This window comes from Tenebrio molitor, chromosome X (assembly GCF_963966145.1).
Source record: "Tenebrio molitor chromosome X, icTenMoli1.1, whole genome shotgun sequence".
NCBI classification, from domain to species: Eukaryota; Metazoa; Arthropoda; class Insecta; order Coleoptera; family Tenebrionidae; genus Tenebrio; species Tenebrio molitor.
Window position 1 is genome coordinate 1,089,855 of NC_091055.1, and position 27,571 is coordinate 1,117,425.

The 27,571-nt window shown below is 32.1% G+C and overlaps 1 protein-coding gene across 2 annotated transcripts in view; it reads right to left on the minus strand.

The window, feature by feature from the left end:
* Positions 1 to 20,179, minus strand: part of LOC138140496 (very low-density lipoprotein receptor-like) — a 61,536-nt gene extending 41,357 nt beyond the window's left edge. The window contains exon 1 of one of the 2 annotated variants that reach the window (XM_069061613.1): positions 19,791 to 20,179. In XM_069061613.1, coding sequence (XP_068917714.1) covers positions 19,791 to 19,890 — 100 coding nt within the window. In that variant the 5' untranslated portion in view covers positions 19,891 to 20,179. The remainder of the gene's footprint in view (positions 1 to 19,790) is intronic. The other variant, XM_069061612.1, reaches the window with a different exon arrangement.
* Positions 20,180 to 27,571: the final 7,392 nt, after the last annotated feature.

A 27,571-nucleotide genomic window follows, 5' to 3' on the forward strand; every position in this document is an offset into this window, starting at 1 on the left:
TATTTGGCCTCCAATTGTTAAAACTTCCAAACTGCGTAATACAGATACACATCGAAATGTGTAACAATAGTTATGCTAAAAGAGACAGAATTATGTGTGACCTTTCTAGTTCTATTGAAACTATTGAGAGGTAACTCAGTTAATTTTAACACACAAAATTAAACAATGTGTTTCTTTGTCGCAAAAAGTGAAGCATGCTAACGAAATTTAATTTCAGCCGACTATATTTGAATTTTGAAATGTTTAACAAAAATATTTGTGGCGTGAATTGTATAAAACATGGATTCTAGAAGTCAAATTAATTTATACAATAGCAAATGATAATTAATAGAGATAATGAATATTCTAGAGTCGAGATTTTGAACGTACATAAAAGGGAGAATGTGAAATTGTGCAGAGAATTAAAAAAAAAGGGGGTTATTTTCTCGTTTCTTGAGTAACAAATTGTAATTGATAATCGCATCTTTAAGCTAAAATACGCTGTTTCATTGTTAAATTAAAATGTTTTCATTTTATTATAAATGTTTCTTACATCGTAGTTGGCTGTGAAAAAACAAAACGTAGCGTAACTGTACTATAAAAAAAAATATAAAGGTAAATTGAAATGATTATTTGGTTGCGTAATAATAATGCTCTTTAAGATAACGTAATTAAAGTAAAGTAAAAAAAAATCCTCACAAATACTTAATTCAATTCAAACCTCTGTTTTATGATAACATATACAGTGTGAACAAAATTCATAATAACGTAATGTGATGTTTTTAAGAAAATCACTCGGACAGGTCGATTTTATTTTGAAAAATGCCATCCTGTGACGTGCAACTTGTTTAAATGCCGTCATCACCAATTTTTTTGAATGACAACCCCCACTTTTTTCTTCTCTTTTTGATAGACCCTTCTACTACCTAAACGACGAATGAAAAAAATTGGTACCTTACATAACAATTTTTTTGAGAAAATGGCAATTTTTATTTGAAAAATTTAATTTAATTTTTAATGTAATTTTTTTTTATATGGGTTTATTTAAAACAGAAGGTTTATTTTAATCGACCAAACAATTTAGAAGATTTAGTGCAGCGAATTCGCTCTAAAATGGAACGAAAAGCCCTGACATTATTGAGCGCAGTGTACAAAGTGTCGGTAAGTGCCAAATGGTTGGCAGGGAATAATTTCAACATTTGCGTTAAACTTTATTGTTAACCTTAGATGGTTGTTTGTATTTGTTTGAGGTCAATTACAATTTTTACATTAAAAATTACATTAATTTTTTAAAATAAAAATTGCCATTTTCTCAAAAAAATTGTTATGTAAGGTACCAAATTTTTTCATTCATCGTTTAGGTAGTAGGAAGCTCTATCAGAAAGAGATTAAAAAAGTGGAGGTTGCTCTTTAAAAAAATTGGTGATGACGTCATTGCGCATTTAAACAAGTTGTACGTCACAGGATGGCATTTTTCAAAATAAAATCGACCTGTCCGAGCGATTTTCCAAAAAACATCACATAACGCTACTATGAATTTTGTTCCAAACTTTATGTTCACACTGTATATTACAATAAAGGGAATACGTCATTTTTCGTGTTGTTAAAATCAGAAAAGACTCTTCTGCCTTCTTAGCTAATTCAAAACATGTTAATGTGAATTATTTAAAAAATAATACACACTGAATACTTCAACGTGACAAGTGTGAGCTGTCAAATGTCAAATTTACAAATCCAGAAGAGGCGGCAAATCTATACATAAATCACAGCCAACTACGATTTATAATAGCCCTGTTAATGTATTTTTTAACAATAGAGATAATAAATATTCGAGAACAGAGATTTAGAACATATCGGAGAATTTGAATACATATGTATTTCGAAACGCCCTGTCAAGACTTTTTTAATAAACTGAACTCATTTTCTCGTTTGTTGGGTAAAACTGAGTAAAAAATTAGAATGAATAATTACCTGTAAAGTTAAAATACGCAGTTTCATTGTTAAATTAATTTTTTTTTTCATTTAATTTATTACTGACATTTATTTCATTTATTTATTCACATATCCAATACCACGAAAAATTATTTTTAATGGTTAATAAACAAATTATTATCAAATAAAAATAAATTTAGCGATGAAATCTTGTGTGTAGTTTCGGTTATTTTAGGCAGAGCCTACCGACGGCAAAATATTTCGTTTTAAAATTGTCCTTTAAATTCTCTCCTCTAGTGTGAATTTTCCAAAATTGTGTAAGTAGTGTTTAATGGGAAACCTAATAGAGGTTAAAACGTCGTCAAAGTGTGTCAAATATCAAAAACATCACCCAGATGATATGAAATAAAAATGAGAAGCATTTTTTTAATAAAACACGGTTGGTTTTATTTTTAAAATATATACAGGGTGTCCAAAAATTCGCGGAACAGCTTAGCAGTAAGTTGTTAAGAAGTCATAAAATATCAAGTAAAAATGTTTTTAAAAGCGTATCTTCTTTTTTACACAAGATATGGACCTTTTTGTTAGATTAAATGTGGTAACAATCGATTTATTTTTTTGTATCCACGGAAATATCAAGACCATCCTGCCATATGTTATTTGAGATAAAACCGACGTAAAATCACTTCTTGGAAATGCTGTAAATATGTAATGAAGTAAATAATTGCAAATCTGGACACAATCATCATTCAGACTTATTATAACACTAGCTAGTAAAAAACAAATGGCAAACTTTTTTTTATTATTTACTTAAAATAAATGAGATCAAAGCTACACCTTTTCAGCCCCCATATCTTCAAATCTAAAAGATATAAAATTAATTTATTATTTTTGTCATGAGTGGACATTGCCCCATTGAGTTTTTCCTCGAATTTTGGGACACCCAGTTGCAATAACTGTCAATCATACGAAAATTTGCTGCTTATCATTGCGGCGGTAAAATTTGAATTAAGCTGCCAATCACATGAAGCAGAAAATCCTGATCTGCCAACCTTATTTTGTCCAGTAACGAACTCTATATTTTCCCAAAATTCAAAAACTTTTTTTATAATCAGTATTTTAATATTTTCTATCGTTGATATTCCAGACATTCAAATTTCTTCAAGTGTAACTCGAGATGGCGAATCTCAAGTACTTTTTGATATTTAAATATTCGCCCACCTCTTGAAATATCTATTCAGAGTTTTCTGATATTCGACCCTGAAAAAATATTATTCGTCCCACCCCTACATTTAAATACAACAAAGATTTACGTAAAGACCGACCTTGATGTCGTGAAAGGTGTAAAAAAAACTCCCGATCTTAACTGTACATTAAGGATCACAGAGTGCAATCCTGAACGCAGATTCTTTCTTCTAAAGTGGTGCAAATGTTCGAAAACATCTTTCTTCCCCAACTGTCGATTTTTCATCATACGAATGACTCGGTACAATTAAATTCGCATGCGACAACCAAACCGAAAGCTGTCTCCGACACAACTTAAACTTTAACTAGTTCGCCGATTCCGTATTGTCTAAGTCGAGTGTTAAAGTGAAGAAAAAATGGTGCCTTTCGCGGAGAGCGGTAGAAACTATGAAGACGCGGCTTTGCACCGATCGATAACGGATATCAAAATGCGTCTTTTGATGTAGCGCTAAGATGAGTTTCTGCAAAAAATTTTAAACTTGAATAGCCCGAGTAGCTTTATTATCGATCGTATGAAGTTGCGGTTTGCACCATTCTATCTCAGCTGTCAACTTCCATCAATTGACAATACCAGACACTCAAAAAGTTTATTAAAACCGCCTCGAAACTTGCTCGAAATTCAACATCTAAAAGAAGACTTAATTCTATCTCATCGACGGCGAAAAAATGCATTCATCAAGTGATGGATCGGCAAGTTCCATTACAATACCGTACCTACACGCTAATTCAACAAAAACCAATTTACAGTAGCCGTTGCTAGGGATAAAATTCGCGTTGTGAGGGACGCTCTCTCGCAATTCAAATTAACTTCATGCAGGATTTTTTGCTTGTGCAAACCTTCGTGACAAAAGAAGTGCCACTTCTACGTACACAATTCGTGCAAATAGTGCGTCTTTTCAACAAACACAAAAAACGTCAACCGCTACAGAAACGAAACGAAGAACTGATGTTTTTCGACTAGTTTTTATTTCGTTTGTTTAATGATCACGATCACTGGTTTATCGTCAGCGATAGATCGCCAAATATGAATGAAGGGTTGTTCGCACACCAGCCCATTATCCCACCAATAAATCAAGAAAACAGAGCGCAATATTACCACAGCCGGTAAATTTATTCATTTGCATGATAAACAATTAATAATTGGTAGAAACCGACGATATTGTGCATTGCGGGATGTTTGATACAAGCGATATTAACACCAGATTATGGCTCATTCGTCGTACAAATGCTTAAAAAATTCTGTCCTGCAATAAAATTGAGGGAGGAATGTCGTTCAGTCGACGCCATTTTGTCCTGCAATTAAGTGCACATCGACGGCCACATCCGTAACTAAATTCATGTTTACACACAAAATGACTTTTGTTAGGTTATGTATAATTTAGAAGGCGCCATTAAAATTTATGGAACGGACGTGGCATAAATGAATAGGTACTAACAAGTCGTAAAGCAGTAGTGATTTTTTTAACATCTTTTCTACTACATAATCAACCTAATTATAATAACAATAATATAACATTTGCAAGGTAACTGTTTCGTTATCAGGTCCCACAGTAATCGTTGTTTTGGAAGAATAAAACAACATTGCTAAATTGCACGATATTATGAAAATATAACACCACCATCAATCAATTTGGCAGGAAATTCTCGTCACCTGAAATCACGTGTCAGATTCCCCTCTCATTTTTTTTCATTTTGCATTTTCAATAATGATCATTGGTGGCAAAAAATTCAACATGTACGTAGGGGCTTCTTTGTTTGTTGAGTGAAAGCACTGGGAATTATGTGTGAATTGTTGCGAAATTGGGAATATACAGGGTGTATTCCAAATGGCGCATAATATTTATATCACATGATTCTATGTTGAAATACAAGCAAAAAACTCTAGTACCAATTTACTGTTAACCCTCGGCTCGTGGAGTTATTAACAGTCAAAATTGATTGTAATGGAAAAATACATTTAAATGGTATCAATAACACATAATCAACAAGTGAAATAAATATTCCAGCACTAATTTTACAGCATTTTTAATACACCCTGTATATACATATACCGGGTGATTCGACGAAAAACCTTTGACGCTGTATCTTGCTTGACACATCAAATGCAACAGTCCGAGAAACACTTCAATTATCTCAAATAAAAAAGTACAGTTCTTTTTGAAAAAAACAAGTTGATGTTCGTCTGTCAAAAACTGGATCTAATCTAATCTTATTCCATAATATTGTAGGTCTTTGTCTGTGTAAAAAGAAATCCACACGTAATTTATTTATTCAATATTTCTATTTGAGTAGCGAAATAAATTCCATTTTTATTATTATAAAAAGGGGCGAAGCATCCAATTACTTCGAAATATATACCTATACATATGTATTTATGTATGTATGCGCATATTTGTGTCAAACAATATTGAATACGCTAAGTTGTGTTGTTAAAGCAATAATTGATTTTTATTGTACTACGAAATGAGCAGAATATTCATTCAAAAACTGAAATTTTTCCGAAAGTGAAAGGTATAGCAATGCGTCAGATTTCCACTTAAAAATGCACTTTGTATTATAACATTCTACTTGATAGAACCCCCAACTCTAGCGAACATCAAAGGATGATTAAACCGATTTAAATAATCTTTTGGCAGTTTATCACAACTGGGATAACTTCACGGATTCTTGTTCGAAAATTAATTTTGTAAATTATAAAAGAGTGCATCATTTATTTTAAATCAGTGGAAGCACGCAAGGGTAAAAGAATGCGGTTTACACCGGATCAATAGAGAGCGCACATACAATACTGTCGCATCTCGAATCTATTTTTTTAAATGCCGTATTTATCAAATGATACGTTTTAATTTTATATTCCGTCATTAATCGACAAGTTTTTGAGGTAAATTAACACTCAACGAGCAAATATTTTCGTGATTGTGAACGATTATAATTAATTTGTCGTAGATCTGCGTTATTAAATTCTTTCGGAGACTTTACAATTTTTAATGAGTTCCCGTTTTATGTTAATCTTCACAAAATATATCTTTATCAATTTCCAAAAGTTGAGCTTCCATTTCAGAATAAATTAATTAAGATCACTCCATTCAAAGCCAGCAAATATACGAAGTGATCGATATAATCATGCAAAATCACCATTTAATGGTAGATTTTTTGTCAACCGGTAACTGTGTAATTTTAGTACAATAATTACGAGCTCTTATTAATATTCAGACAGTCCGAATATACATAATAATGAAGGAAAAGGGTCGAGTATTTCAACGACTTCCAAGTGTTTGTGAACAGAACGTAATTTGAACTGTAGAAAATCTAAAACTATTTTCCTCGTGAAAATTGCTTTCCTCATTTCAGTTCAGATTAAAATGTTAAATGAACACAGTCGGATTAATTAAATCGCAATTAATTAGTCTCGTTCATTAATTGCATTATCCCTGTTAAGAATCGTATCGCTTTGTAAATAAATTACTAAACGAGTGTTTATTTCAAAAAGATATTAAACAAAAATAACGTGTTTTTCGACGTTCGATAATTATTTCATGCGAGCTTAAAATATGTGAAAGGTTCAAAGGGCGAACGGAGTAAAAATAAACACAAAAATACACTACGCGACGATAAATTAGCAAAAATCATTTATCCTGGAAATTTTCACGCAACGGAAACATAATCGTAATCATCACATCCTTTGTTTAGAATCAACATCGCGTAACACCGAAACAATCAACAAAATGAACCAAACTTGTCTTCGAATTTTATTTTAACACCAATATTAAACGTGATTTATAAAATCGGCAAAATCCCTTGTAACGTGTATTAAAAGGAAATTGCAATGCGAATTTATATTGACGCTTTATGTCTTTATTGGAACCTGTAACAAAGGAAGTTTGTTTGAGACCAACGTTTGTGAAATGGTTTCAATAACAACCCCCCACGACAAACAAATTATGATCAAGATTACCTTTCATCACTTGGTTAAAAAGAGTGACTTGGGGTTTTCTTCAAATCAATAAATCGTTTCAACGACGATGAATTTTTATAAAAAAATGTTGATACATTTATTTTCTCTTTTGTTAAAATCGTATGAAATTCTTATCGTAATAAAAACTAACTAATCCTAAATTGATTTATTGATTATTAATTATTATCGTGATGAACTGATGATAGTTTGTTTTGGTTGGTAGGTCAGATCACATTGTTGAACCGCGGGGAATAGGGGGGTTCGGGAGGGTGATCCAGGTGTGCATTTCTAATCGCTTAGAGATTTTGTTGCTACGTTAGTTTTTTAATCATAATTCGATTAATATTCCCTCAAAATTACAATAATAAACACCATCGTAATCAGAGAATATGTCTTTAGTTCTTAAAGAATACATTTTTTCGATTTGAGGCTTAGTTTTCAAGCAATGAAGTGAGAAACGTAAAAACACGGCAAAATTAACGAATTTTTGGCGAGCGTCGAACAGAGATAAGTACAGGCATTTCAATTTTATTCTTTCCATAAGACGCAATGCTAATTTGAAAATTGTTTATTTTTTTACAACCAAACGGCTACAGAAAATATTACAAAGTTTCTACCAAAAAAATACTTGAACACCGGCTTCCAATAAGCTACGTAACTCGAAAATTTTGAATAACGCCCTTTTGCACACCACAATTTTTGAACTTTTTTTTTGGAAGTTCACCTATACATAATCAATCGATTTAGCAAGGTGTCAGCTTTTTGTCATTAATTTCCGACACGACGAACTTTTTATTTTAAAGCTTGCTAGTCGGAGAACCAGCGAATAATTTTGCCATTTCGTTTCGTTTATAAAACCTGACGTTGTCAACTTGTAATAATTAAAGGATATTTGTTTCAAACATTGTGGTTTGAGTCATCTAGGTATTCCTAAATTGTAATAGATTAGTATTATGTACTTTTTTGGAGAAATAAAGAGAATAATTTAGGTGTGATGGCAAGTTCGAAATGGTTTAGTTGTTTTATCCAGATAGATTAGCAACAATTCGTTTAGATTAGACCATAACATTCAAATGGTCTTTTCAGAGTTTTGCGCTTTTCTAGAAAATCAAGAGTAAAATTATGATGTTTACCATTCAAAAGAATGACCTTGAAAAGTAGAATCCAACGGTAAAAAATTCAATATCATTCCGTTGCATTAAGAAACATATGGTCGATTGAATTTGTATATTTGAAGAAAAATGAAATTCGTTTTTTCAGTTTTTTGGGTTTTTCTAAAAAATTAAGAAGCTTAAATTATGATGTTTATAGTCTCAGGGAAGCGTCTTGAAGAGTGCAAAATTCGATGCCATAGCTTCTAAGGGGGATATGCAAAAAACACTATCCCTCCTCTTTTTTTTTCGACTGAGAAAAAACTTTAAACCACTGGATTCTTTCCGTCAAGGTACTTCTTTAGAGCCGAAAAAATTATACCTTGCTCAATTTCGAGAAATTGCCAAAATTTAAAAAAAATCATATTTTTGGACATGATTCTTGCGACAGTGGACTATTTTCGCCGAGTTCTATTGGGTGATTGAAAATGATTGTGGATAAATATGGCAACTATGTAAGAAAATTTATGTGGCAACTGTGTAGGTGGGGTGGAGATGAGTGAGTTGACATTATTTGTATGACATTTCATACGCGTGCATTTGATTTTTTTATTTCATTGCACGTTGACTTGACAATTTTCAAAATTGCGCGACAATGAACTGTCAAAGAAATGTCAACTCTATCCTACTCACACAGTTGCCGGAAATTTTGACATTGACAATTGTTTAAAAAAAGAACTATAATGTAATTATTACAAACAAAATAATTGTTTCGGTAGGTCTTGGGGTAAGGTCGAGCGCGGGGAACAGAGCGGTGCGGGAGGGTGATCCAGGTGTGCATTTCTAATCGCTTAGAGATTTTGTTGCAACGTTAGTTTTTTAATCATAACTTGACTAATATTCCGTCAAAATTATAATAATAAACACTATCGTAATCAGAGAATTTCGGTCTTTAGTTCTTAAAGAATACATTTTTTCGATTTGAGGCTTAGTTTTCGAGCAATGGAGTGAGAAACGTAAAAACACGACAAAATTAACGAATTTTTGGAGAGCGTCGAACAGAGATACAGCCATTTGAATTTTATTCTCTCCATAAGACGCAATGCTTTTTTGAAAATTGTTTATTTTTTTACAACCAAATGGCCACAGAAAATATTACAAAGTTTCTACCAAAAAAATACTTAAACACCGGCTATCCGATAAGCTAAGTAACTCGAAAATTTTGAATAACGCCCTTTTGCACACAATTTTTGAACTTTTTTTTTTGGATGTTCATCTATACATAATCAATCGATTTCGCAAGGTGTCAGCTTTTTGCCATTAACTGCCCACATGACGAACTTTATAAGCCTCCGAGTTCTGTTAGTCGGAAACCCAGCGAACTTATACTATCCCACCTCCACCCGGCGGCACGGCAATTTTGCCGGAGTACATACACTATTACGGATAATACTATCAAGTAATAGTGCAGTGCTTATCAGCATAATTACCGGCGTCTCGCCTCCACATTTTGACTTTTTTGTGTTTTATGTTCTGTGTCAATGTTAAGGAATTTCCTCACGATATGACATGAGTATAATAATATACCTTTTTGAATTTCAACCACCAATTTGTTGTCTAAGTCCAAAATTTTTAAATTTTTAAAAAGAGATTGCGGTACTATTCCTGTTGCTGAAATTATAAATGGTAAAATCGAATTTTTTTCTAAACACCAAAGATTTCTCATAGCAACGGACAGCTCTAAATATTTATTAATTTTTGTGTTATATGTCAGTGTTATATTATGTGAATTTGGAACAGCTATATCTAAAAGATATGCTTGCTTTTGTTGTTTATTTAAAATTATAATGTCTGGTCTGTTATGCTTAATATGAATGTCAGTTAAAATTGTTCTATCAAAATATAACTTGTAACTGTCATTTTCCAAACAACTTTCTGGTGTATAACTATAATGTGGTTGTGTATTCTTTAATAAATTGAATTTAACAGCTAAATTCATGTGTATAATTTTTGCGGATATATCATGACGTTTTTTATATTCGCTTTGAGCCAAAACGGTGCAATGTCGGAAACCCAGCGAATAGTTTTCTCATTTCATTTCGAAACGCGAATTTTATGATAATACGTACCGTTGCAGATGTGGCAATCACGGAGGTGACAATTTGGCAACAGTGCGGTTATAACGTCCCGCGACAAGAAGGAAGAGAAAATGAAAAATACCTAATCTCTGAATATTTGTATAGGAACGGTTCATCGTTTATTATATGGATCATAAACTACTCTTTCTGTTGTCTTTATTTATACATAATTGTTTCCGAAAATTCTCCTTATTGATATTTAAAAACTGGTTTCAATTTGTTTTCGTTGAGTAAGACATTATTTCTTCGTGGTTTTAAATAGTACAATTCTCTATCATCTGGTGATCAAGTCATTAATAACACTAACACATTAATATCCTCTTGTACATCAGCAACACTTTCTGCTAGAATACGTTGAAAATTATTTTCGGTCAGTTTTTTGCAAAGAACATTAATAAATCTATTTTTATTTTTGCTGTTTGACGTTTTAATCTGTGAAGTATCATACCACCATCAATTATGTAGAAAAACTTGCTAACATCGTAAACATCCGTTTTAAATTGTTCAAAAATATTATATACCTATGTAGCGACGATTTAGTCGTTTTCCTCGTTCCAGCATTCTTCTTCTTACTTATGCCCTTTACATTAAACATTTTTAATATAAGGGATGATACGTTTTGAGGGAGATTATAGGCAAAATCTTTTATGTTTATATGTGATGTGTGAAAGTGAGTGTTGGTTGAACTACAACGATAGCAGGTTGCGATTCACCTTAACAAATGAAAATATATTTACGAATTTGCAAAATACTTTAATGATGGATTAATTACATATCCATTTCCATTGTGCTGTTTAGTACAAGTAGGTACAGGTAGTAGTGCCAAAACTCTATGTAAATAATATGTATATGTAGGTATTTCTCGATTCTCATTGTACCGCATTTTTATGTTGTAAAAATTGAATTTTTACTAGAAATGTTAACTTAACAACTACATTTTATGCTAGAGTTTCAATATAAAATATTCCCTTTGGAATAAATATCGTGACAAACTGAATTTTTTCCATAAATAGCAAAATTATTGTTTAAACAATAGAAATATTTATGTGCCCCCACCAAAATGTTTCTGAATTCAAATAATATATGAAAACAAATATTCAAAAAAAAAATCATCAAAATCCGACCAGTTCTTGAGGATTAAGAAGTAAAAACCTTCATTGACTCGACTACAAGTCCATCTTTCAAATTAGCAAGATGATTTGTCACACATTTGTATAACAATCTTCATAACCCTGATTGTTAGAAAAATGGTTATGATTTAGCAAACTAGAATAGCATTGTTTGACAAGACTCTTTATACAGGGAGTGTTAGAATTCCACCGATTAATTCTATGATGAAAATTGAGCATAAAACGCATAGTTTGCCAGATAATCAACAAAAACCGTAAAAACAATTACGATCTGAATCCCTTGGATTTTATCAAAAAAAAAAATTAACATTTCGTTCTTACTGGATACCTTTTTGTTTAAAAATAAAATTCGAGATGCACATCGGGTGCGCTCATTAACTGAAGCTCTAAAAATAAATTTTTTATTTGGTATTTCTCCAACGAGCGACAGTTTCTTTTTTTGTTATTTGCAAAGGGCAAATGATATAAATAAAATTCACCTTTATTCGTGATCTAAAATCTCTGAACAATTTGTCGAAACGACGAAGAAAATCTTTATGTATTTATATTAACGACGTTGTAAATTCTGCCAAAGAAATAGGTAGTTATTGTGAGTGATTTTGGTCGCACATAAATGACATCGGAAAAATACACACACGAGTTTGTCTTTAATAAAAGACGAGAATTCTTGCGTTCTAAAAAGTTTCAGCGCTGCAAATAATTTTCCATGCTCCTTGTAATCTGTATCATTGATTTTCCTTCGGTTAACTTCAAAGGACCCGGCTTTGAAAAAACTAAAGGGGTGTAATGGCATTGTTATTGATCATTTGTCCATTCCCTGACCACCTTCAATCAATTTAGGATCGTCAAAGATAAAAAGGAATGCCTAAAAGCTTGTGAGGCGTGCCAGACAACATTACACGTTGAAACACTAATACTGCCTTGTTGAGTCAATGTGTGTTATTAAAGTTTGATTCGATTCGAAACATCAATTAGTCCGTGAAGAACTGGTAATCTAAATCGACCGATGCGACTTGACTCGCATGATGATGCGTATTTAAATTAGAAAAACTTTGCCGAAACGTATTGGGGCAAAAGCAAATTTCGAATGTGACAAACGAAAGAGTAAAATAACACCGAGTCAATTTTGTTTGCGAGAACGCAAAGCCCCACATTGTATTTTTAAAAATCAAGGCAAACCCCTGATGGTGTTTTTAACGAGGTTACGGAACCGACGCAGCTAGTATTTCGAGGAAGAAAATCTAATTTCGCTGACGTTTGAAGTTTAATTCGTACAATAGCTATAGTAATCTTCATCATTAATACTCCTATTGGTACGATAGTGTGCCGAATTAATGTCTCTATTACGTCAGTGGGATTTAAAGTGAGGCGGGAAATTCAATTAATTGGGTAATCTCGTGAACGTGACCGTAAACGAAATTTTAATAATGAGTGTGAACTGAATAATCACATACCTAATGTATTATTTTTACGTGATTACAATGCAGTTGTGTCCCTTCCTTCTTGAATAATTCAAACGAAACCTGTGTGTAATTATTGTTAATGTTGCAGCCCTGCAACCTATCCTAATTTGGTATTCAAATGTGCTGAAACGCTATGGATCCGGACAATTTCCTATTAAATGACGTAATATTATTCGAAAATATTAATACACCATCTCTCAGGCCCATACATAAAAAATTCTGTCCTATAAAACTTTTTCTAACAATACTGACCACATGTTACACTATCCAACATTTTTTTATGATGACGGAGCGTTTTGTAACACAAAAACAAACACCACAATTTCTTCTAAAAATATTATCTACAATGTACAGGGTGTCGCAAAATTAACGTATTCCAAGTCGGGGGTCTTGTAGGGAAAAATCTCAGGAATCTCGAAAAAATAAAATAAAAAATATAGGAGGGGTCTTTACAAAGATATATGGTCATGTTTTCTTCAAATAAAAAATATAAATGGTTGACATTCATTTTGAAATATGGTGAGGATGATTATGTAAAATATTAAAATATAAATGAAAAGACATTTCTTGAAAAAGCAGCTTTATCTCGACAAAATAAAAGTTTGATTTTTCCAATTTTTGTTCAAAAGGGAAGTACAACATAGCTAGAATATTAATCAGGTACTTTTGCACAAATATTGGCAACTTTGATATTTTTTTTTTAGATTTTTACTTGGTCAACAGGATATCCCCTTCTAAGCCCCGAACTCGGAATACGATAATTTTAAGACACCCTGTATATTATCCTCATCGATAATTTAATGTTTCGAAAAATATTTCTATTTGAAAGAGTTTCCCCTAGTAGCGGTAGCTCTGTTTAAAAAAACATTTTTAATCGTAGGCGTATTCATAAAAAAATTCATTTAAACTCGGACAATGAATTTGTCATGTTGATTATTTTTTTAAATAAAAACGTTGCTCTACAATATTAAATGACGATGGAATTGTATTTCTACTTCTGGCGAAGACTTGTTCGAGAAAGAAATTTAAGAAATTGCTTTAATGACAAAAAATATAAATATTCGCAAAAGTTAAATTTGCTTATTATAACAGACCTAAACATCTGGCTGGATTCACTGAATTGCGAAGAAAAGCAGTGCGATACGCAAAAATCGTGATGGAACAACAAAAAGAAAACAAATCAGAGCAAGCCTTGCAAATTATCGGTCATGTCGTAGCGGAATTCTATGTAAATAAGCGTTAAATGTGCTGTGTTAATCTAGGAAACAAGTTTTCGATTTCGGCAAAGTTTACAAACGTTTACTGTAATTGTAAGCAGCAATTATCCCAGAATAAGTGGTAAAATGGGTTTTACCATTGAAAAGAAAGCATTTTATAAGAATGTTACTTTCGAAACGGGCGTAAATAGGCAACCAATAAAACGACTGTGCATAGCCAGTATAATTCTGCATACTATCAAAGTAAGACAACCGTTTCGATAAAACAAAAGATGAGGTAGCACTCGTGATTTTTTTTTTGTACTAACAAACATGAATTCAACAACGATCTGAACATATACAGGGTGTTATTGAAAGTTGTACAGATATGTTAACCACGAACTACTGGCTTCATGTAGAACTCGGAAAAAATATCTAAAAAATTCTATGTCAAAAAATAAAATGACATTTATTTTTTGACCTACAATTTTTTTAAATTGCTTTTGGTTTTCTACGTTGTCTTACAACCTCGTAGGTAAAATTTCAGCACATTTTAAAAATACACCCTGTATATTATGTTTTATAACATGTACGCCAATGGGAAGTAACCTATAGGAAATATGCTTTAAAACAAGGAAACCTCATTGGTGTACGTTTTATAAAATATGATATACAGGTGTATTTTTAAAATGTGCCGAAATTTTACCTACGAGGTTGTTTGACAACGTAGAAGACTAAAAGCAATTTAAAAAAATTGTTTAGATATTTTTTTCCGAGTTCTACATGAAGCCAGTAGCTCGTGGTTAAAATATCTGTACAACTTCCAACAATACCCTGTAGCAATGTTTTTATTTCACGTCAGGCTCGGCTAAAAATATTTCGAGTTTTAAACTTTATTGTTTGTTAATAAATGTCCAATCAGGCGGATCGATAAAAAGGTAAGAGTAAATTGAGTGGCAAAAATTTCCCAAAAAATATAACTTCAAATGCGAATGATGTTCATTATTCATGAGTTGGAGTTGCGGTTTGTTCACTTTCATTAATCAACTTCCATCGATCCGTGCGCTAAAAACTTGGTAAAATTTACCGAGTCGTCTTATTACGTTCTAGTATTTTTCTTTCTGGACATCCTCACTGACAACGTTATATCAGTTGATTGTTTCCGCCCAGTTAAACACAATAACTTGCTGAACTTCTTTATTATTAGTTAGACAAGAAATTTTCACCCTTATTCGGGCGTCCTCCCGTAAAAACTTTTCCTCTGGAGGAATATGCACTAAACTTTTACATTATACCGCTGCACTTAACGTTAAATTTTTAAAAGAAACTTTGCTCTTATTAAATCACTATAAAAAAAAATTAAATATGGGCCGTTCATAATAATACAGTCGGTTATTTCTTAAGTACAGAAAAAGTTCCTATTTCAAATTAAGGTCATTTTAGTTATAGGAATTACAATATTGGATTAAGGTCGAGATGCTATCACTTTTTCACTCTTGCACAATAAAGGTGACACTAAAATCGTGTCTTCTTTTTGCAGAATTTTTTTAATGAAGCGTTTAAAGCCGCTTTTAATATTTATGTCCACATTAATTTAGATTTATAAAGTGTAATTAAACACAATGTATTCTCTAATAACAATTCTCGAGAGTAATTAATTTTAATGCGGAAAACAGTTTCAACTGTTCTATTTAAAATTTGTTAACAAGTTTAGTTATTTGAGATAAAACAACTGATGAAAATCTATTTCCCTTAAAACAATTACAACAAAATAAATTACGTAAGTTAGAACCACTCTCGAAAAAACCAAATCACTAAAATTGTTACGTCACATTTAACCCCCCAAACCACGAAAAATGTTCGTGTACGGTGGTTGTGTTTAAAATCATTGCACTTACGCCAGGTTATTAAATTTCATAAACCTCCCCGCAGTCGGTGCCAACGTATTTCCTTCTAATTGTAATACTCTCAAATTACAACGTCGAGAGTTCAGTACCCACTCCATAAAATATAATAATGGCTTAATTGTAAACCTAACTTTATATCAAATTTCAAAGCGCTAATTAACATTATGAGGAAGTTTAACAGAAAATTGTCGACCTTCGTTTTATGGAAATGGGAAGTAAATTTAATATCAATTCAACAATTCCTTTCAATTTGGAACGTAAAAACAATCGCATACTTTAAATTTTTCCATGTGTATTTTTGTCTCATTCAAAAATTCCCTAAATTCCAAACTTCGAATCTGCGCCGGTTGGCAAAATAGGGAGAATTAAATTACATGCGAATAACATTTAAAAAAAAAAATTGTTCCAGTCTAAAATTCAAATAACATATCAAAGAACCACCAACACCGCAATTTACACCCAAAATACAGTTGGTAACATTGTACACTTTTGATCTAGGCCCTAGGGTGAAGAATGTCATAATATAAAAATTGCGGTTATGTAGAGATATTAGTAGCCCAGTATATTAATAAAGTTAATAACAATTAATCTGAGAGTTTAATAAATGTGTCACTTTACGAGGCATTTGCAATAACACGTTCAAATTTTAAATGCGAGTTTGCGTACTTTCAATAGATATCATTAAAAAACAGACTATATTATACTCGTACAAATGCGATGCATCTCTTTAAGCACATTTTATATTGTTCGTGCAAAAAACGCCTACATGCAATGTACAAATTACAGAAAATATTGACAACTCCGATCAGCTGTTTAAATCTAACCTCACTTTTTGTGTTGTTTGTGTTTTTAATCTACACTTTGAAAAATCAGTGTTTTTAAGATAAGTGGTTCATTCACAATCGACTCTTCGACGCCAAATTTAAAAAAACACCCTGTAAATACAATTTCCTAAATCCATCTCTGTACTGTGTAAGTGCGGATGAGTGAATCTTCTAGGCGGATACGTGAAAACGTCCAATTAACAAACTAATTGCAAGGTTTCTTCTTTGCTGTTCTAGTGGAATTATTTATTCAGCCAAAATTAATAAAACAAGATAAAATATCATAGACTGCCCCTTTTAAAACATGTTCAGAATGAACTTCTAATTTACAAAAATAAGCGAAGCTCTTAAATAAATTACCTGACTAGGTACTTAATTTGGAATTTCATTTTATCTTGTCAAAATCTATCGATTGCATCGCTCATAAATCAAATAGGTATTACGTAGCACGATTACAGTGGTTTTTTTTATTTAATAAAAATTTTGTACATTTTTAAAACTGTTTGAAAGCACATAATTTAATTATGTAATTAATTTTCTTTATTACGTATTAGTAAATCCAGTAATGAAGGAGCAATTTAATTCTAATTATTCTACGAATGAATCCAATAATCCATCGAATTATTCTCTTCATAAATAATGACCAAACAAAACGATAATTATTTAAATAACTTCATTTCTCTACAGAACGAACAAAGAACACTAAACGATTATTACGTAAATAATATATTGGTTCTCCTAATAAATATTTCCTTCATTAATACCTATGACTGGGCGTTTTGATGTAATGTTTGTACTAAAACTTTTGATCATAAATTCATAAACCGTGTTGCATTGAATGGTAAATTATGAAGTTTTTAAGGATCCTAGTCCCACATTTTCCACGTTATCGATAATTTCAGTGTAGAAAAATGCGAATTGATCGCCGGCGGGTTTCGTATTAACAACAGTTACGATTTATATCCTTCAAACAAATCATTTCATCAAAATTATCACCATTATCAATAAATTGATCATTAAAAGTGTAGTCATGAATCTTTTAAATAACCACCCGTTAATACATTAGGTTAGGTATTCAAAATTAAGATCAAAACTAAAAATAATTTTGGTCAAATTTGAATATTTCCCACTTTCTAAAAAATTACAAAAATAAATCTGCGTGTTCATTGCGAATTGTAAATAAATAGAGACATACTAGGTCAGGTCAAAACACGATGTTTTTTCTAATTTAAATTTTATTCAAAATTAATGAATACATGAAATTTGCGATGTATCTGTGTTGCGTAACTTTTTGCAAAGATTTTTCATTAAAAAATGTACGCATCGACTGGAAAATTCCGCAGCAAGTTTTTCCCTTTTGAAAACTCGATCCTTGTTTAGAAATTACAGTCATATCAGTATTGCGTAACAACAACAACGTATTGTCGTTACTCTAATGTTTACATTTGCAGTTAGTTGCAACTGAAAAAAAAAACAGAAATTAATAAAACTACGACTTGCAAAAATTGAGTCTAAATCTGCAATAATAATTACAAATAAATAAACATGTTAATGCAATATTTTTTGAATTTTGACACAAAATTACTCAAAACAAATTACATATATTATTGTTCGACGACATTATTTTTCTTTAGTAATAAACTACCAAATATAAAGCCAAGAACAAAGAGATTATTATCCTAGTTCCTAATTCGACACCAACAAACTAAGTTTGAAAGGATCGAAAGCTCCGAAAGATTACTGGTTTAATCGCACTAACATTTCATTATTCATGACAGATTATTTGCTTCTTGGTACTCCTGACACGTACGCAATTTTTTAAATGAAATATTTAAAAAACTCACTCTATTCCTGGCACAACAGAACGTTTCCAAGGAAAACCTTACTTTCCTGTTATTACAGAACTGTATATTATGCCAGTCATCATACACTGTTGAAGTTTCAACAGGGTCGTAATATTATTTAATTTTGGTGTAACATGAATGGAAAAACACGTGTAATAATAAACAATATGTCTATCAAGACCAGCAAGTAAAAAACTATGAATATTCTTAATATTTACAAGATAAAAAAATATTTCTGCAGATGTAGGCAACACAATATACATGGTTCATCTGCGACACAATAAAAAAGTCAAAATGCTACGTAAATCTTGCGGTCACCCTCACAGGAGACGTATTTTTAAATTGTTTTCATTTTGTTGATTAACAGACATAAAATTGCGACTTGTAACGTAATATTTGGCAGAGTTGATGAAAATCTAATTTCGACCAATCGAAAATCGTATTGTACAGAGACGAGTATAATTCGGGGATAATTAAAATAGAGCTTCTCCGTCTAAATGATGCATCGCATACCGCAAACAGAGTATGTACTATGTATTTACAAAATACGTTTGGATTTATTATGTCATAAATGTTTTGCAATTAGTGATTTTTTCAAGCGACGAATTTGATTCGAGTTCCGAATGATGCCACCAATAACTAATGTAATTTTTTGTTGGAATTTCGCAGGAGTAAGAAAGTAAGGTTGCGATAAATAAAAAGGTCGCGAAAAAATGTTGCCGCTTATTGTCAAGAGTGCGGCGTATTAGGTATCGAAAACGTTCGCGTTCGGTGTGGGTAAATAAACAAACGATGTCGGCCACACTTTAGCAAAATTTAAACGGAAGGGTCGATCGGGTAGGATTTTAACAAGCATTTGAAAGATCGAATCGGCGATCGCGCCGAGGCTATTTAAAGGTTAGGTCGACGATTTTTGTAGGTAGGTTCACGCAGGTACACAGTCAGGTAAATAATAGAGATCAGGCGATGTGACGTGAGCGAAAACAAGTGCTCGAAATGTTGTTCGGTTAACCCTGCAGGAAAAATCGCGACTTCACCCTCGACCCTCTGCGGCCGGGGATGGAGGGTACGGGCGCTCAAACTTACCCTGGCTGCCGTTTAATTCCGAATTGGCCGAAGAACCACCAATTAGACAACACAAAATCAAGCTGCATGCTACGAAGAGGTCGCATATTCGAGGCAGCATTTTCCTGGGGGTGGGCTCACACGTGCTTTACGACATAACCAATTTTTCTCTGCACCGACTATGCTTATTTCTATGCAGACGACCGTCTGCCGTGCACAAGGCCCACCTTCGTCGAAAACTGACGTACTCTGAGACTGCGCAACACCGCCCTTGTCAGCGGCAGAATTCAAAGGTGTTTTGTCTAACCCCACCACCATCGACGCACAATATCTCTACTTCCAATTCATTTTTTACACTCGAAATCTTCTCGCTGCTTCACTCGCAAAAACCAACAAGACGCAGGTTGCACTGCGGAAACGGTTTCTTCACGGACAACTTGCCCTTTCTTCGCAATCCTCGACGAGCAAAACGACCAAAAATCGAATTAACACGACCATTTACAACCGGAATGAACGCGTGGGCCGCGACTTTTTTATTGCGCATTACGCAATAAAAAAATCATACGATCGAGTTCCCTGAATTATTTTACCCCGCGATAACGATTCTCGCGAAATTTACAATGCAAATGTTACGCACCTGACAAATCAAAACTAACGAAATGCGAATTCAGATCCGCAAAACGAAAGTTTATTTAAGAACGATCAAATATGTAATAAATAAATTGGCAACAAAAGTGAGCATTGGGCATTGGCTTTTTTTTTATTCTGATGTACCTACTCGTTGATTGTATCACGCAGAGAAACAGTTTTTTTATCAGATTTTACAGTCCACAACATGTTTATCAACTTCTGCATTTAAAATAAAATTTCTGATGCAGCGGGCAGCGTGTCGCATTTAGGCCAACTTGATATTTTCGTTGTTTTATAGATATGAATTTTTGCGCAGTCGTAAAACTTCGTAGGTGCATTTTTAAAGCGATGTAAGTTGCAAATAAGGCCAACTGCGACTTTGCGTCGGTAATATCAAAAGGAATATTATGTAATTAGAAAAAGTAGGTCGGAATTAAATTTTGACCAGATGTACCAAGTTTCAGTCCAGAATTCGCATTTTGATGTTTGTAATAAGTTTCAGTAGTTCACTGTTTCAGTATTAGTTTGTTTCAAAATCTGTTTCAATTTTTGTTTAATAGAGAACAAATGATTTATAATAAATTTTTCATTTGTTTTCGTCAAATCCTTTAGAAAATGCACAAGGTGTTATAAAATTAGGAACATTTGTTACATGTTTTGTTGGTTTATTTGACAGATATCTGATGTAACAAAATGGTCGGTTATGAGAGTAAAAATTAACGATAAAAAGAAATTAAACTTGAAATACAGAACAATTGTCTAAAAATTAAATAAAGGAAATGGTCGAAGTGCCCCCCATTTTGCTCTAAACATAAATTAACTCTTTGCAGTTGTACCATTCAAAAATAAAATTCAGTATTACCAACTGAAACAGTCCTTCTTGATCGCCTTGTATTTCTTTAATTTAAATTTTAATGCGCAAACCATTCGCCACCACTTTGTGGGGAGGCTAAGTAGTAATAAAAAAACATGAATTTTTGTAGCGAACAATCGGAATTAATTGTTCTAAATTTGTGACAGTAACAGTGACAAACAATCAAATTTTGTACGTGTGAGAGTTACTGCAATTACTTACATTTAAATGCTAATTGGCCACTTACAGTTGTTTTTTAAATTAAATAATGCATTGATTTCATGATTAGAAGATTGCAAGTAATCTTTTAATAAAGATTGAATTAAAATTAAGATTAGTATGAAATCTTGGGGATTAACAATTAGTATTCGATAAAATACAAGCTGTCGCAGAACTAGATTCATTAATTTTAGTCAAGTCAAAAGGTGTGTTTATAAATTTATTTTAAATCTATCTGCAGTATTGACCATTGCTCGTCTTTTTCCTACAAAAGTTTAAATTTTCAGGTTGTCTTTAAGTCCCAAATTGGTGAATTAAAGATTTTTATTTTTCTGATAATTTCAACTGAACATTTACGAGATTTTTACGTTACACGTTTAAAATCGTTACCGTCAAAAATCGAGAGGATTCCTGGAAACAAGTTCGATAACTTTGAGCATCAATCATACATTTCATTTATTCAGATTCGGGAATTAATTTTTGACGGAGCTTCCTTGTGAGCGCTTTTCTGTTGAAGTCACTGCGTATACATTGCGTCGCTCACAAATCAAAACCTTGTATCTCAGTTTTTGACGTTTTTGAAATACGAGTGTTGAGAATATTTCTGAGATGTTGCACACCCAAAACCACATATCACGTGGTGAAAACATGAATTCTGGAAAGCAAATATTTTTTTCTACTTCGGTGTCACAATGAGCATTTTGTGACACCGAAAACGGCTCCACAAAGATCAATTTTATAGCATCGTTTCTAGTGATAATTGAATTTGGGGTTGGTATTGAAAGTAAATTTCAGTGTTAAATGTGATGTCATTCCTGAATGCATGCTTTGGATCAAAATAAACTATTAAGGAGGTAGATTATTATTGTAAGAACATCTGGGAGACCATTTAAAATTTAATTTTCAATGAAATAACATTGCTTCGTCAATACCAACCCAATTCCATTAAAATAAAAGTCACTAGATAATAATTTTATAATTAAAAAAATTTAATTAATGAAGCCGAAGTAGAAAAAATAGCATGTTACACTCGTTGCACAAGACATGTTGTCGAACTGGTTTTTTTAGAACACTCGTATAACAATATACATACTATTATAATATCCATTCCATTTGGATGTTATTTTCGGGTTTTTGAAAAATTACAAATTTTGAGCGACGTCAAGCGGATAGCGGTACAAAATGTGTTTTAAATGTTATCAACTAAATGAAAGCTCTACGAAAAATTGTAGATTAATTACTTATCGCGTTTTAACTTATTTAGAAAAATCTCAACGATATAGGATACTAGATAAAGTGAAACAAATCTGTAAAATTAATTAAAGTTAATTAAAGTCATTAAGTTATTAGCCTTTATGAAAGGCTTATTAATTATTATCTACTACGAGTGATATGTTTTTTATATTTGGACCTAAATTAATCAGTGCTAGTATGTTTTATTTATAGGCAATAAAAAGATATATTTCATTAAGCATTTAAAATCTACTCTCGTTATAAATTTATCATGAATGATTAATTCTAAATTTTTATTGAAATTATTCTATTAGCATCGTCCAAACGTGAGTGAAAATGTGAACTGGCACGTGCAGCTCAACCATATTTAGTAATGACTAATGATTATTATTTATTTACCAAATATGTATCTTCAAGGAAACAGAGAAGCAAACGGAAAATAATTACAAGGTAAATCTCAGCGTTAGCGTTCAATTCTTCCACTAAATAAATAACACATCCCCTGTACCGTGCGCTATCTTCATTGAGAACCCTTTCGTCCTTGCAGAGGATTCGTTCACTTATTTTTGAATCGAACAGGACTCGGAGACGTCTCGAGTATTTTTTTATTTCGTCCAGCTCCGCCTGGACTCGTCGATTTTAGTCCCCGCGATCTGGATCGTTTGCTATTGTCGCTGGACAAAAACTTTTCGCGATAACGTTGTTTCCGTTCAATTATTAATTTGTTTTGTTCACCGTCTCACGCTTGGGACAGCGGGAACAAGTTTAGCCACTGAACTGCCCACATCCTTTTTGGGTTCGTCTAGGGGGCTCGAGGAATCCGTGCCCCCCAAACGACCGTCTGAACCAGACCAGGCCAAGGGTCTTTTCGCACTTGTTGACCTAGTAGATGTCCTTTACGTACACAACAGATATTGACATTCTATTTATTAAACCATAGAAAATAAATAATGGAATGTCATTTCGCAAATTGAAAATCGAGTTCTGCCTTTTCGCAATAGTTTTGTGTTGCAATTAAAATGTTTCAATGCATTTTGTGAAGTTAAATCAAAATGGAGATATCAATGACCTAGCAAACATATTTCTCGTACATTAGTATTATCAGTTAACCATTAATGTTTTACAATTACCTTAGTTTAATGGGTAATACCTGTAACATAACATAAACGCAAGTAATAGCAGTCATTTCAAATAATTTAAAACTAGAAATTTATGTGATTGCCCAGTAATGTGAATAAAAAAGAAAAATGTATGGCATAAGCATAGTACAAAATCAATTGTACAAATCACCGACATACACAATAGTATATTGTTCTTGCACAAAACAATCTATTGTCGAACGAGAGGGTTTAGAGCACGACGAACGCAGTGAGGAGTGCTCTAAAGGAACGAGTTCGACAACATGTCTTGTGAAACGAGTGTAACATCTATTTTTTCTACTTCGGATTCATTAATTTAATTTAACATTGTTTATTAATGTATTTGAAGGTTCTGACAGACACTGTCTACTAAGTTGCGTCGTTACGTTATTTAGTCGTATTATTGAAGTAAATATTGTCATTTGTTTACAACGACGATCAAACGGTTAAAAAAATCTTCAAAGAATATTCGTTTCAAACTCAGTCTTTGAAGGTAGGTACACTGGTAATATGTATTAAAAAAAAAATTAATTAAAAGGAAAGGATCAAATAGAGATGTTTTTTTGCAAAGAATGAAAAAAATATGGAATTATTTAAATGTGCCTTTTTCGTATGATGTTGGATCAGGGTAAAGTGTAGGACTTCAAATTGGTCAAGTTCCAACTGGTGTATTTGTTGGATAGAACAAAACCAGTACTTAATTATTATCGAACAAACTTGTGTAAATAGGTCGATATATTAAAACATTGTAAGTTATGTTATAGCTTAGAAGTTTTGTCAGAATTATACTGATCTACTGGTAATTCTGATCACCTGTTCGTAACAACAAGAAGACAGAAATTAGGAAAAAATTTAAATGTGTCTATTTTAATTCGAGTCACGATAATACATTGTAGTTTTAAGATTTACATATTGGTAGTTGTGTGTTGTATCGTAACGATCATGGCACTGCATTTAGAGTGAAACTAAGCAGAACACACCTGTACTGTCGCCATTTTAAAAATTAAACATTTTAAATTAGAGACATCACAACAGAAGATCAGCTTACGCAGATAGGAATAATTACCAACATGATCGGAATTCCCCCGTTTTACCTTCGCTACAGCTCAAAGAAAAACGAAAACAGATCTCTTGACGAATTGATTTGTTGGCTGACAATAAGTATTTTATTTATGTAACTTTGTAATTATGTTCATTAAAAATGTTTAACTGGCATCACAAAAACACGTAATCTGTGTATCGTAAATAAATGCAGTCCTTTTAAAAAAGATATACCTAGGTATACTCCGTACTCTGATAGATTGCACGTTTTTTGACAGAAGACAGACACAGAAACTGGTTTGGCGGGAATTAATCTGCAGGTATACAACGGTTTTCTACATAACGTGAAACAATTGAGATGGAGAGTTTAGTATTTTTCACTGCTTTATGTTTTGGAACTAGAATTTAAAAACGTGCAATCTATCACCGTACGGAGTATACCTATTTTTGTCGGAAGTAGAGTAGATATGAGCAATATTAATAATTGGCTTTCAGGATCTTTTGCAAAGAGAAATCTTTCCCGATTGATGTACACGCAATATGTACTAGTTAAATAACTACCAGGAGGGTAAATTGGTTATTTATCAACCGCCACTGCAGGAGCGGCTGCTAGGTATAAATAAACCGGCTTTCGGAATTCTGAACAATTTTTATTAAAAAATAAAAACTTTATCACAAATTCTGTTTATTTTTCGTATATTACAGCTTGTGAAATTGGGCATCTGTCACAGTTCAGTGTCTTTGTTTTTCATTTTGTGATCTGTTTTTGCTAAAATACTTCTTTTTGCTAAATTAAATGGTAATACAATATTACAAAATGGTTTACGGAACTAAACAAAATTCATTTATTACAGGAAGTTATTTTCGTAACAGGTGCCAGACCAACGTTGTTACAATGGTTTGTCACTTAGCTAAATGTTAAATGTTGGTAAAAAGAATTATCGTTGTACATATTTACACTTTAAAATGTAAATACGATGGTATTATGTTGGACATGCCGTAGTAGTTACGTAAATGTTACTTCTGGACCAAGGCAAATCGGAAGATTTATGTAGAAAATTATTAAAACAACTATAAAATTGGATCCTGCAAAAGGATATTTCATTTCTAGACCATCATGGATTGAACACTTCAAAAATTAATTGTTATTAATAGTTTAATAAAAATGGCCAAAATTTTGTAAAAATTCACCGTTTCTTAATCTTAATTAAAAAATGTAAAAATCTCAATATTTTATTAAAATTACTATAAAAGGCAATATTTCAAAATGGTGTTTTATTTCTGGACCAAGGGATATTGAGTACTTCACAAAACAATTAAATAATAACAAAAAAAGCTGAAAATCTTGTAAAAATTCTTCCTTTTCCAACATCCCATTCTTAGTCTAAACATTTATAGTTCTCTCAAAATTGGGAAAGGTTCAAACCCAGGTAAAAATACCGTTTGAGACATTCTTCTTTCCACCTCCAATAGCTGTGGAACCTACTGGAGATGGAATGTGATTCACCAGTTTTCATTTCATGGATGAAAGTTGCAAGAACGACATTTCGTTTTTTGATTTAGTTGATTCAGAATAATACGATTACGGTAATTTTGTATTTGCTCTTTTGTTGTCACTTTCAGATGGCTCATGCCTCATGATATCTGGGCTGGGGTAATATGATTAGATAAGAAACGGCTTGAAAGATGTGATGTCATTTCTTTGTGTTAACTTTTTGATCGTCCACTTGTGGCGCTGCGATACAGAATTTGTCCTTTATCTATCTTTGTTCTATTCCAGTTTATATCAAATGATTTAGATGTTTTTTTTCTTTATCACCTTCTTAAAAATAAAATATTGTGTCAAATATTTGTGTAAACTGGGTTTTTTTTTGCATGACTCATCATCAAGAACAAGTTGGCAACTGCCGAACTGATTCATTCTTTCCATAATATCATCTCCCTTATACACCTTAATTCAGAAGTGATCTGTTAATATTATCAAGTTAATTTGAGTTGTTTCAGGGTAAATTAAATAAACACGATGGTTTTTTTTGAGTTATTTTTATTTAACATTTATCTTCACAAAATAGTTACAGGCAGAAGTCAAAATTGCTTAAAACTGTCTATTAAGCTAAATTTTGTAGAAAATTTGTTAGAAAATGAGAGAAACCCTCGATAAGGACCAATGAACGATCAGGATCATAGTCTGTCTTTGTCATTTTTACAGAATTTTCTGTGAAATTTAGTATCGTGTCAAACTAGCTTTAGATATTATTTAAATTATCTAGGAATATGTAAATAAAGATAAAATTTATTTGCACAAAATTAAAAATGGGACACAGGTATTACACAGTTTTTTCTTCTTTTATTTAGTAAATAATAAATGGATGATAAAAATTGATGATTCTCGTCTTTTCTTTCGGGAACAAAGTGAAATTGTATAAAATGTGTAATAAAAATTGCTTCCTACTTATTAATCAATAGAAAAAATTCTTCTCTCGGTATTTTCAAATTACTAAATGTAAATGCAAACCTCAATATTTAATTAAAATGATTTTTTTCCAAATATATTTCATGCCATTTCGAACTGATACATCGCCAGTTTGGCTTAAAACCGAATCAGAATTGTCGAAGCTGTTAGCTCTTTCGAAATATTGGAAATATTTAAATCAAAATTTTTTTTTTAAATGCGCTAATAAGTTGAA